General features: G+C 29.0%; 1 protein-coding gene across 3 annotated transcripts in view; it reads right to left on the minus strand.

Moving 5' to 3' along the window:
* Positions 1-7,525: 7,525 nt before the first annotated feature.
* LOC111625610 (thrombospondin type-1 domain-containing protein 7B-like) overlaps positions 7,526-14,256 on the minus strand; it is an 88,100-nt gene continuing 81,369 nt past the window's right edge. For all 3 annotated transcript variants that reach the window (XM_023368830.1, XM_023368824.1, XM_023368816.1), the window contains 2 exons: positions 8,447-8,537; positions 7,526-8,391 (listed from right to left, as the gene is read on the minus strand). In XM_023368830.1, coding sequence (XP_023224598.1) covers positions 8,322-8,391; positions 8,447-8,537 — 161 coding nt within the window. In that variant the 3' untranslated portion in view covers positions 7,526-8,321. The remainder of the gene's footprint in view (positions 8,392-8,446; positions 8,538-14,256) is intronic.

Genomic DNA, 14,256 nt, shown 5'->3' on the forward strand with positions numbered 1-14,256 from the left:
ATACAAAAGAAACCATTTTATATTCTTATAGATTTTTAAATTATGAAATTTATAATCGATAGTGGAATGTTAACAGCATTAATTTATTTATTTAAACCAGCGAGGGGGTGTAGATTTAATCCCTGACAACGGCAATGAATTAATTTTGTTGGTCAAATACTTCGATTTAACACCCGACGAGTGTATTTTACATAAATTTTGAACTGAAATGTTACAAGTTACTACAATTTTATATGAAAACTTTTCAAATAAACTTTACAAAGTTGAAAATAAAGGAATAAGATCGCGGCATTTTAACGAATCGCCTGAATTTTATCATTAATTTTTTTTAATATTCACCGTAATTATGAATCTATTTGTAAACTACCGATCTATTTAATTTTGCTTTATTTCTCATCGTCGATTCGTTTTTTTAGTTACCGCAAGGAAAGAAAATAAGCTTAGCCAAGAATACAAAACTTCAAATGTGAGTAAATATTTGGAATGAGGATGAGTGGGAGCGAATGTATCCGCGCTTTATATGTTTGATCGAAGCTTTTTGTGGAAAGAAATTCGTTACAGCAAACATTTAAAACGAATTTAAATTCCTTTTAAATAAATTTTTACTCCACAATCATGGATTTTCCGAATGAAAATGTTTTTAAATCAATTTAATTCGTATCAAATATATAATTGTTTGATAATAGAGGAGAGAAAAACGTATCTCAAACGGGATAAAAAAAAATTCAAATTTTAAAGCTTTAAATTATGATAAAGAGGAATGAAACCATTCGATTTAACAATTGATAAGGCGGCAATATAAGGAGAATTTGCGATTAGAAGACATTTGTGGATCGTATCTCCGTTGCTTATCGGTCCGTGAATGGTCCGTCTCGGTCTATAGAAGATCAATAAGGGAAGTAATAAGATAAAGAGCCACCCCTTTCAATACTAAAGATTTATAACTCTTTCCGGAAACAATATAATTTGTCACGTGACGTTTTTCTTTGTTTTCTTTTTGTCCTAGAAAAGTCTTAACGGTAACGAGCTCTAAAAATAAAAAGTAATTATCGGCTACGTTTTAACGAACCGAGTAAATTATAAAACTCGAAAGTTTTTACTCCGTTAAGTGAATAAATCATTAAGTTTTTCTTATTTTTTTAAACGCGGATAACGAGCTTAACACTTCTGTCTTTAAACGTTTTTGCAATGTTTTTTTTTACTGTACTTTTAATAAAGATTCGAATACGTAATTATCAAATAATTTAGAAAGGGTGCGACCCCGACAAATTACAAAATAATTATCGCAAAAAAAAAAACAAAAAAAAAATATTTTGTGGCGATGATGTTTTTCCTTCCCGAATAATCAGGCGAGAAGAGAGTTTGGAGGAGAGAGAAGCAATTAATTTCCATCGGAACGGAGTACTATCACAATATTATGGAAAGCCAAGAAGGACGATGGAGATCGATTAGTTATGGCAACCGGAACAGACGGAAGCCAATCGAGAAAACAGGAAACCTCCCATTGTAATTCGACAACCTTTTAAACGTGGCATTTGTACGTAATGGATTAACAATTACTGCAATTCTTCGGTTACGCCAGACCACGTGGCTTAGGTACTCTCCAAGTCTCGAGACAAAAATGGTACACAATGAGGTTTTTAAAAAAAATCGATTCGGTGAATTATAAGGAAGGTGGAAATCCAACCATCTGGATGGACGAAAATAACAATCTTTGTTAGGAAAAAGGATCCTTTATGGATCTGATATCTCTATCTTTACTGTAAATTCAAACACTCCCATTGTTTTCCCACAAAGAAATGAATCCGTGTAATCAAGATCTTTGCAAAAATTTACCACATTTCTGATTATCGACTCGAATGCGGGGATGCGCGGTTCAATGTTAAGTTTTGGTTTGGCATTCGACCAAAACTCCGTTAGCGACGAGAGAAATTTCTACATTTAAAACGAAATGAAGCCATCCGTTAAATGTATTCTGTAAAAAGATTTTCGATAAGTGAAACTCGTTTACCAGATCCTAATTTCGTAACCTCACGCCATTTAAACACGCGAGATTCGTATGACTTAACTACACGTGTATAGATGCAAAATTCGAATTGCTATTAGCTTTACAGCCTGTGTTTGTTTTCTGTCAGTACAAACTCGTGCAATATACAAGCATCTATTCTTACTAACGTCATTCCACGAACTTTGCTACCAAATTTAATATCCGTTTTAATTTTCGACGAAGAATAATCGATTATTGTCAATTATTTTAAGTGTTCGTTACTAAATTAACTTTATTTTTCCTTTCTGCTTTTTTATTTACTAACATAATTCTACTCAAACATAGGATATAGGATTCGTATATGATAGAGGATCACTTCTGTTCCCAGACCTGTTTATTTCATTTCTTCCCCTACCACTGCCGAGTGGATAACACCACCGAACACAGGTTACGAATTTGCACTTGATCAATAGATCGCGTGAAGTTTCCCGAGTTTTCTTCACGTGCCTAACATATAAATAGTTTCCCATAGAAAGTTCTCTCGGGAGGCATCTTCCTGGCAGATGACCCATGTGTTGTGTTGTCGTATCAATTCAAGATTCGTTTCCTTTCCCAAAGCAATGAAAAACTTCTTCGCTCATATTTCAAAGACTCGAATTGTTTTATTAAAATATAAAAAAATTTTTAAGAATATTTATTCAAATACTAATTGAAATTGCGATTTAAAGCATGCTGTTTATTGTTATTAGATAAGGTCCTAGTGACGGATTAAACCGATACTCGACATATTCCTTATCAGTAATGAATGAAAATACATTAAACATATGATATTAGATTTTTTTTAATATTTAATTCATAAAAATTGCTCTAACAATTTGTTTTTGAATCATTAACACAAATATACTGAGAAATTGCATTAACAAAAAATATTAATTGTAGCATTTGTTTTTCGTTATTATTATTTTTTTTTCTGTATTTCAAATTTAAATTTTGGTTTATCTGAGAGAAAAAATGTAAATATATTTCATATTGTTATAAATAAAAAATTTACTTTTTTTAAAATATAAATCTTGTGAATTTTTCCACTCTTTACAAGAATCGATTTGTATGTAACACGACTTGAAAAAGGTGCGAATGGCACTTTGAATGAATATATTTTGGCTCGAACCTGTGAAAATTCATAAAGGGCATGAATAAAGGCCCCTCTTAGTGCCCAAAGGAAAGAGAGTAAAAAAAAAAATGTGTATTTTAGTATAGTAAAATAATATAGTTAGCTCATTAGTGTATATACAGGCCATTCTTATTCTAAATGACAAAACGTTGTAAATGTGTTCTTAATTAAAAGAAAACATTATAATTTATTTTTAGAACGATTGAGGTGTGTCAGAAACAGAAAGTTTCAGTACACAGGTCATAGACAAGACAGAATATACCTCATATACGAGTAAATACGTTGTCATCATCTTGTTCCAGGTAAGTTCAAATGGAAACGTCTTCGTAGCATAAAATTAGAGACTGATCACATGCATCACTTTTCCAATTTTAAGATGTATAAAAATATTTTAACCAAATATAGTGCAGATTTCCATACATTAAACATCATTCGAGAAAGAATTTAACGTTTAATCTAACATACCGAACGAAAATAAAGCATGAAACTTTTATAGAAAATAAATCATTTCAAGTTTTTTTTTTCTATAAACTGTTTACTTTATTGTTTTTATAATGACAGTGTTAAAATACAGTTTTAATATTACGATAATAAACCATTCGTCAGCAATTTTGTAGTTCTTAAAATTGTATTTCGGAGTTCATCGGCCATTTTTCCTATTAGGAAAGAATTGATCAAACAGACTATAGTAGCGCAGTTGTAATGCATGAACATTCTTTGTGAAGTAGCTCTAACAAGAATGAAATATTTAAAAAAATATATTAGAATATTCACAGAAATGATTGGAAATAAGATAAGTATTGATCTTTCACATTTTGAACAATTTTTTTACAATAAGTTTGACAATGGCGTTCGGAACGTCAGAGGAATCATGCTCGACGTTCCAAACGCCATTGTCAAACTTCTAGGCTTACAGGAAGGCGGCGCTGAACGTTCGACGTACACGTTTTCGCGTTGAAAATGTCGGCCGCAACCTCTCTATTATTACAATTTATTATACGTAAGTAAACATCTGTTTCTCAACAGGTTTGAATAAAGCATATTATCATTTTGTGATTTTAATTTAANCCGCAACCTCTCTATTATTACAATTTATTATACGTAAGTAAACATCTGTTTCTCAACAGGTTTGAATAAAGCATATTATCATTTTGTGATTTTAATTTAAAAAGCATAAAACGATACGTACAATATTGTAATGGCATTTTCTTTTAGAGAAATTCTAGAATAAAATCTCAAAATTTATCCGGAAATTTTCAAAGTCTTAGTCAGAAATCGAAGATCTACTCCGAAAAGATCGCTCTTAATCCAGATTTTGAGAGGACAAAGAAAAGTCCGACCATCCAAGATAAATAAAGTTTCGAAGGGGATTAAATTCGCTGTGAATGAGTGTGGGATGGATTTATGGATGGAGAAGATAATGCGGACGTCGACATCTTTGAATTTCTGTATCTCGGAAAGATTTCTTAAAAAAAAAAATAGAATGGATTGAGACGGGTTGTCTTACACAATTCTCGTCTTTCTATCGCTTACTGTCAAAAATATTTCTCTTCACTTCGACATTAACAGTAAATTTTAAAAACTGTCGAACGAATGATAACGATTTTCTCTCGATACTTAAATATTTAGTTTTTGAATATCGTTAAACATTAAGGATAATAGCGATTATATATATTATTTAATTTTATCCACAAATTCGTGATATATCCGAAATATTTACCGCTCCTTTAATACTTTATTTAATCTGCTTTTAAACTACAAGCAATAATTGCCTACTCAGACTGCATTCAAAAACAATAGAATTATATTATAGCCTATATATTATATCGTATGACTATAAAAGTAACAAAATAATATCAATACATTACATTCGCCTTATGTGTATACAACCGTATTGCTTTAACTTTGAAACAATCTAAGTACAGTATACTGAATTATAGTAAACTTTGTACAGCCTCGTAAAGATTCCTCTTTATATAAGGAAAGACATTAATTTACAAGTGTTGTGTTTTGGTTTAATTTAAGTATTTTATCATACCATCTTAATAATAAATAATGTTGGTAATTATTTAATTATATCCTGTTTATGATGCCATTAATTTCTTTTTTAGTAGTATTATGGTTAATTGTCCTATTTATAGTTTTAAGTATTTCTATTGTGAATGTACTGCATGTTATTCTTTGCTTATGCATGTTTGTAGAAAATTCTTAATTGGTATTGTTTTACATTTAAAATTCTATCACTTATTTAACAATTACGTGCTTTGGAGCCTGCTAAAAGTTGCGGCCCTGAGCTCAAGCCTTATTAGCCTTTATATAGATCCGTCACTGGTAACGTGATAAACGTAATTGTCGGTAAATGTTTACAGTTAATTATAAGATAATTACGTATTAAAAGAAATTGTTTTATTTACATGTGAAAATATACAGTAGTTTGTTGTAATTTTACAGGTATACTGTAATTTGAAATGTTGTTCTGCTTGTAGTTTTTTAAGCTTACAGGCAATGAATTGTACTGTACTTGTATACATATAAAGGGAATATTGTAATGCATTATTTTGTTACTTCTATAGTAAATTGATAAAATATAATTCTATTGCTTTTGAATGTTGTCTGGCTTAAAAGCAGTGTCTTAAGTGTTGTCAACTCTATAGACATATCAACGTGTTATGTATCACGAATTTGTGGATAGAATAAAATTATTTTAAACATCATATTTATATTTTTAAATTCATTATTTTGTTTTTCGTTCGGCGAAAAATGGATTAGGGAATAAACTAAAGGAAAAAAACAATATCATGTACTCGTCAATTATCGTTAGAACGTTGTATGAGTTAAATAATAATTTAATTTAGATTATGTTAAAGAGAACACGACATGGTACAAACTTTGACTATAGTTATAACAAATAAATTACTTGGATAATGAAGAGCTCCCGATTGTTTTATTTTAGTGACATTATCCGGCAGCGGTCGCAAAATAATTACAGCAAACAAGATAATTTAACTGTCACACATAATAGAACATAATTAGTGCTTATTGCCGAGTTAAAGACAACTCTCCCAAAGTGTTCCTTATTAATTATAGATCCCTCTTGTCGCTTATCTTTCTCGATCCTTAAATGGACTTTCATCACTTGTTAACTAATATTAGACGAAATTTTAGGAATTCCTGTATTTTTCCAAGTTTTCTTTTGAATTTTTCATCTCACGTCGCGAAAGGAAAGTCGCGACATTTTTTACTTTTATTCTAAGAATAGATTTTTGTCGTCTTCCTCGATACTATAACTAAAATCTTTGGTTAAGAACAAACCGATCGATTCGATCCCGTGTACAAAATATGGTCAGTGGTTTACAATCTGTCACAGAATCGTGATAAAATGATATTTTAAAAAAATATTTATAATGATTTTAACGATTGGCTGTATTCCATTCCTCATCTTTTACACTTTTCGTTCAAAATTTTAAATTTGTAATCATTTGTTTTATATTTTATTCGATTTTATTTATCGGACGAAGAAGTTATCTGGAATAAAATTTTCTTGAAGAGTTCTGTTTCCCTATTATCTTCTCTCTATCGACTCCTATAATTTACGGCCGTAGTTATCGGAAAAAATAAATTTCTTTAAAAAAAAAAAGATCTTCAATTTTGATTCAAAATTTATAAAAATTCCGATAAAATTCTTTTTTGTTTTTTTCGTGTAAAACTTAAAACATTGAAAGAGTTTTCTTATCAGAAAAGCGAAACATATAAAGTTATTTTACTCTTCTTAGAAGATACTGGCCTATCGATTTTCGTCCTCCATTTCTCTCCTGTTATGATCTTTCTCTAGACTTCATATTTATTCTGTACGAGTTATAGCTAACTCCCTAATAGCTTTATTTCTAGATCAACTTTTAGAAGTTGTGCACGCTTTACCTATAATTTAATACCATTTCTTTATATTTTCTGGGACGATCTTCACTATTTAGAATGGCTCCTTGACCTCTTTTCTTTTCTTACATTAAGTAAACCGATATATCGAGCAAAATTTCACGAAATCGTTATTTTATGTAAATTACCCGCACGGAAATTTGCAGCATTAGCTAATTTTGAAAGAGAATAAGGAAAGGAGACGAAATTAAATTTTACGACGTGATTATAAATTTAAAGTAGAAAATCTCCGACGACCTACAAATATTAATTAAGAAAATAACAAAACCAAACATTTATATACTAATAATAAATGTTAATTAAGATGGTTGCATCATCATCTTTTCCAGATCTCTCGGATGCTGGGAAAACTCTTCGTGCTCCGTCTTTGATATTTCAAATAAAAATAAATAAAATGACTAGACTCTCATCTGATCATTTAATAGGAACTTTATTAACATAAAATATCGTGGAACAATAGTTTTAACTATATATAGATTTAATAACACTCCAAAAAAATGGTTTTCAATTTTAATAGATCATTCATTTTATCGTTAAGAAACTACACTATACAATATTTTACATGTTTTCGTAGTAATACACAAGTTTTATTAATTTTCTAAATGGTTAATCTCTAATTTTTTTTCAATATTATTAAGATTTAGGAGAGATTCGAAGCTTATATGCACATTAGAATGCAAAGGAAAGCGAGAGGACGGCACACACTACGTTACGGTTTATGGATGGAAATACGATAACTTACATAAATTATATACAATTATATTTTAAAATTATATCAGATACTTCTCCTATAAAGTATATTGTTGCCTATAAGATTATAATCGAAAGATATTTTTTAATATATAAATTTATATTTTCTGTTTATTCTCGATTCTCTTAAAGTGGAAGACGATCTCTCTCTCTCTTTAAGAAAAGACACCCAAACATTAATATTTACATAATTATTTATAGAAATTTGTGAAATCTGATTATAAATTCGTTTGATATTTAATAATTAGCAGACACATTATATATACAGTAAACGAGATATGGTGTCGATGGCCGATAGATACGTAACTTAAAACTTCGTCTTGTATTCTTCCACTAAACACAACAAGGCACATTCAACATCGAAGGTTTAGAAGATACGACATAAAAAGTAGAAACAAGAGCAGATCACACCGCACACCGCTCTCACGTGCTCTGCTCTTGAAAGAGTTCGGATTGGCAGCGGCGGTGCGCTCCTTCTTGTCACCTGTAGTATGTCTTCATATGTAGACCTCGAGTGGGTTCCTGTTGTCTCGCGCTCGGCTTCTCGATGCTGAAAATGATGCAGTTAGCGTTGGAAATCGATTCTGAAACTCCAAGATACTTACCACATCAGATAAAGAGTGACGACAACGAATATAACGAATGCTGATCCCGCACATATCATTGCGTACATCCAAAAACTGAACTCGTTATCATCTAGAAAAATAAAAGAAGTGAGTTACAAATCGATCGATTTTATCAACTATCCAACTTTTTTTACAAAATAATTCATCTTTATCTCTTCTAAAAAATCATTACGACCGTAACTTTTTCAATATACTTTATCTACGTTTTTCTAACACCGAAATACACTTATCAGTTTTTAAAACCTAACTTGTAACATTTTTAAAGTTTCGATCGGTCACTCTACTAAAATATCCATATTATTGAAAAGTTCTCCTCACGAACTTAAGCGTGTTTCTGAATTTTAAGAGTTAATAAATTTTTTAGAAAAGTATACAAATATCCCGGTTATATTTCTGTTTTTAAATAAATTCTAGTTAAAAATAAGATATACCTTCACTTCTAAAATATATATATATTTTTTTCACAATTAAATATAAATATACTGTACGATTTCGGTTATATATTTTTTTAAATTATTAATTGTAAAATAATAAAAAACAAAACGACTTTAAACCTTTAATTTTATATATTTTTTAAATTAAAATGAATTTATGCGCCTGGAAATGATGTCGAAGGTTGAAGGAATTTTTCAAAATGGCCATTTTCTGTTGAGAAATTTCTAAACTCAGCAAATTCATTAAATTCTCCGAGAATTTAAAGTATAACTTTTTAAAGAAAAAAGATGCCATTTTTTTTTGGAAAGTCGACAATAAATGTTCTTGTCAAATGCAGATTCAACACTTTCCAAAAATATCCAACAACAAGGAGAAGCAACAATAGCTTTATTGTAATGACAAGATGATGTTTCTTTTCCTTATAAACTACGAAGAAATGATTACAAATAGATTTGTTAAAATCCCAAATGAATTTTAACAAATTGTCGATATTTTTTCTTCGATAAATTACGATTTTTATAATAATAATAATAATAATTGCAGGTCGGATTTTTATCGATTTATTTACAAAATCTCGTGGAAAGTTTCCGCGTCAAAAAGTCTGAAGAATATAGCAAAACAAAATGTAAGAAATGATGAATGAAGGAGTGAATCTGTCACGTAAAGAATAAATAAATGATATTCTGATGGATTTATACCGAAATGATAGATATTCACGGTTTGTTTATCTGAAAAAAGACGTAAAAGTTCATTTAGAAACCACTAAAAGTCATAAATTCTAATAAAGAATTTTCGTGGTTTAGACAAATAAACGATAAAGTTCGTTTTTAACTGTATAAACTGACTTTTTTTCAATAACATTTTAAAAGAATTATTTTCTATTTCATTTCTTATTTCGGTCGTCTACACGCAACTTTCCGTCTTCAATAATCAAAATAACACAATATTTATAGACTAACATTAGCTAAACGTCCGATATATCTTTCCATCAAGAAAGCCATTAATAAAAATATTTTAGAATCGAGAAATTGAATTATTGTTAGAAAAGTCGAAATTTTTATTTTCGACCAATACATTATCACTATAAAGAAGAATAAACTTTGTAAGTCTGTCTGAACTTCACATTTATAATCGACAGGAATTTTTCTACTTAAATTATTAATCGTAAGGATGAGAATATCTTTTGAAAAATGAATATTTGCAGTCAAAATCACAATTTCTGCATTGGAAATCCTCAATTAAAAATTTTTAATGATGATGACAAATCGATAAGTTAATTAGGAAATATTTGGGTAAAATAATCTTGATAAATTCTTCAAAAGTTGATAAATTATTTATTAAATCTCTTTGATCTAAAGCCTCTTAAATACCTCTTCAGTTTATGAAAAGAACATTCAATATATCTCTATAAAACTAAAGTAAATCAAAGAGATTTTCATCATTTCTTTTGCTGTTCAAGCGTTAAAATAGTTTTAATCCAGTAGCTACATTTTTTTAAATATATATTCATAATTCTCACACATAGAAGTTGATACAAAGAAAATGAAATTTCTTCTATACGATTTTTATTCTCTACTCACTTAACCTTGAGAGAATTTAACCATGGAAAACTCTCTATTATTACAGCTTACATTGTTTTTTTTTTGAAGAAATATTTAATAATAATTAAAAATGTTGACACCTTTTATGTCTTGAATTAGATTAGATTTTTCCTTACTACTGTCTATTACGAGCGGGTCATATCCCTAATGGAGTCGCAACGAGATGAGAGATGAAAAAGGATGATCCGATCTAGATTATCAATGATAAACAGAGACGGTCCCCATTAGGTTGTTCATATCTTCTAGCGCAGTTACAGCGAAAAGAAGCAACACATCTGCTACTTACTATTGATTCTTTATTATTTATAAAACGTAAAGAATGCAAATCTTCTACGAATATTCTTAAAAATGTAGCGAATAAAAGTGTTAAATTCATACATGTTTTACCAATTTTTGACTATTAACGACCTTCACACTTCAATCTCCGTTATTTTATTTCTAAGTAGGTTATCTTATCTTACATATTTAATGACTGTTTTCTTATAAATTCTTACTTAATGTTGTACTGTACAAGTACTGATAGTTTGACCTGAAGATAACCTTTTCCAACCTGCTAAAAAGTAATAATAAACGATTTATACGCTGTAGACATCTCGAAACTGAATTATATTAAGTCGTGTCAATTATTATAAAAAGCATTCACGAACTTTTATTGCTTTTGTCTGCAAAAATCTTATTAAGGAGTAAATTTTAAATAACGTTAAAACAAAAATACATTGTTAAATAGGAAAAGTTTCTAACTTCTAAAACTTTATCATAGAAAAAATATATATATATATATAGATTTTTGGACACTTACTCACTGGAATTAATGCGTTAAATCGAGGTTTAAAATTGGAAGAAAATTAAATTTTTATTGCTTATAAAAAGCAATAAACGTTCTGCAAAAATGTATTTCTTTTTATATAACACAATAAAATTTTAAATATTTAAATTTACATAAAAATGCATAATATAAATATAGCATTACAGTTATATGTTTTTAAGAATAATCGTTTATTCTATTTCAGTTAAACACTTTTACAGTATACGAGTATACTCGTCAAGTGATGTAAGAGAATCTAACAAACATCACAATTAATTATCAACACGTTCAACTATTAATCTCTTAGTATGGCGACCGAATGGCTGAGCTGAATAAAGCATCAGCCCTATTGCTCTGGGGAACTCGGAATCGAATCTGGATAAGTAACTTTTTATGAGCGATCTGTCACGGATATTCGGGCTACGTCCTTCATCACCAGGATGCCTAACACGATGGGTATGAGAGAGAAAAATCGTTGGGACAGGGAGGAAAGAGTTAAAAAAAAAAAATGTCATTTTCTCTTCAAGAATCCAACCTGTTCTAAAACTATCAGAAACAAAGCACCGTTTATTCTTTATACAAATGATAATATTCACCTTTTCTAGCTGGCATTACTTTTTGACTTCAAACGAACACTAAAAACGATCCTTCAAAAATAGATCGATTGTTTATTTTCTGCCGTTATAACCACGGACGGAAGTAAACAGGTTTCAAAGTCACCATCAATCTTAATAAACTATTGGATAATTAAATTCTCGGTAGCGGAAAGAAACAAATCACTCGGAAGTGAAAAATTAACGTTTAAAAATATAAGGAGAACCGTGATTCGGTGCAGGTAGGTTAAAAAGGATAAATGGAGAAACGAGACGACGTGACAGAAATGACAAACGACCGATAGTAAATCAGTTATAGTGAATCTATTCTCGTTCGATTGAACCGACGTGCCACGAGCCTTTTACCCAATTCTCTAACTAATATATTATATATATATATCCATGTAAATGGCAGGTGTTTCAATATATCTCAATACATTTCAATCACTATAGAAATAATTTTGCGTCAGTTTGAAAGAAATGTATCACTAATAACAAATTTATTTATTTTATATTCTACTTTTGATATTTGATAGTTTATTTATTTAAAAAAATACAATACAAACGAGCATCAAAATGATGTAATTCGTATACAAGTAGCTTAATAAATTGGAAATAAATTTCACCATAACGTATTCTATATGCATGATAAATTGTTATCTTCAAATAACTTTAGAAAAGTTAAAGATTTAAATAATGTGATAGGAAGATTAGAGGATTTGAAAGCGTGTGTGACTTGCTTCTTCTTCCATAATGTGATTCTGTCTTTTAATACACGACAGACGGGATGATATCAATGATAAGTTTATCCGGTAATATCACGAAATCCTTGCATTTTAAATAACTTTATACTAAGGAATAAGAAATAAGAATGAGTTTATGAGGATTCGGATATGTAAATATATAAGATGTAACGAACATAACTTTGATAATGGCATTTTTAATAACTCATATGTACAGAGAGAAAGAGTGCATAACAATGTGGAAAAGATAATTGAAAAGAACTCAAAATTGAAAGATTTGATGAAGATAATCAATGTAACTGACCGAAAACAAAGAGAAAGTGAAACTTAATTTTTATCCTATGAATTTTTACGAAACTCCAAAGTATGTAGCCAAATAGGAAATGCTCATCTACTGAATTCCAAGTTAAATTATATTGAGATTATATTAAATGTTTTAATTATATAAACACAAGTGTTTTAAAATGAAATAAAATATATGTTCGTTTAACAATAAAAAAATAGTATGATACACAAATATACTATTACATAATGTATAAAAGTATGTATAAAACAGTATATTATACAATAATATGACAAAAATGCAGTTTTAATTTTGATAAATATAAATGTAAAATGAATGTACGAAACGTATGGGAAGTGCATTCCTGAATTTCCTTGGTTTTCTGATAATTATTTTTCTTTTAAGAATTGCAATCCTTTTTAGACTATTTTCAATAATTTCTCTTCTTTCTTTGTGTTTATTCTGTATTGTCTTGTATTCATTTACTGTGTCTTTTCATTCTGTTTTCGCTTTCAATTGTTTTCCTGACATTTTCATTTCCGGAATAATTTAATCAAGTATATCTTTTTATTTTACAAACTACATCTATATTTTTTTGAATTTAATTTGCATCAGATTTTCGTGTAATCGAACGTCTTCAATTCACAGATGTACTACAGCACAATAATCGTGTTTTATTTACGAAATTTTAGTAAAATTTTACTTTTAATATTGCATTTCTCTTGGCATTTCGATATATATCGGATATTCTTTATCTTATTTTTCAGGATAAAATAATTGAATTATCGTTTAACTAAGTTCTAATTGTATAGAAATTGAATCAATATTTTTGGTCTTATTAATACAAAAACATTGAAACTTAAATCTTCTAACAGATTATTTGGAGACAAAATTCGTATAGAAAAAATAAACGTAAATCTTCAGCACACATTTACACGCAGAAAGTATTGAAATGGTGTTTAGAATACCGCTTCACACGCGATTGCGGCATTTACTTTTTCCTCAATATAGGGCCTATATATATAGATATGTACTCCTTTACATCTGCATATTATGGAAAGAATAATATAAAATTTATCGATATTTCGTTTTATTAAATAAAAAGTTTTAGTTGGAATGAGAGAAGTTCGGCGATATCTTACATCATAAATAGAAGTGTCGATCGAATAATATCAAGTGCAAGTAGTGTATGTTTGCTTCGAAATTTTCAATAAAATGGAAATAATATTTAAAATTTTATGCATATTTTTCAATATTTTTTATGGATAAAACGGAAGAAATCATTCGTATTTAACCAATCCCAAATACCAAAGATTTAGATCTAAATCC

This window comes from Centruroides sculpturatus, unplaced genomic scaffold (assembly GCF_000671375.1).
Source record: "Centruroides sculpturatus isolate CEXI.00-Female unplaced genomic scaffold, Cexi_2.0 scaffold99, whole genome shotgun sequence".
NCBI lineage: Eukaryota > Metazoa > Arthropoda > Arachnida > Scorpiones > Buthidae > Centruroides > Centruroides sculpturatus.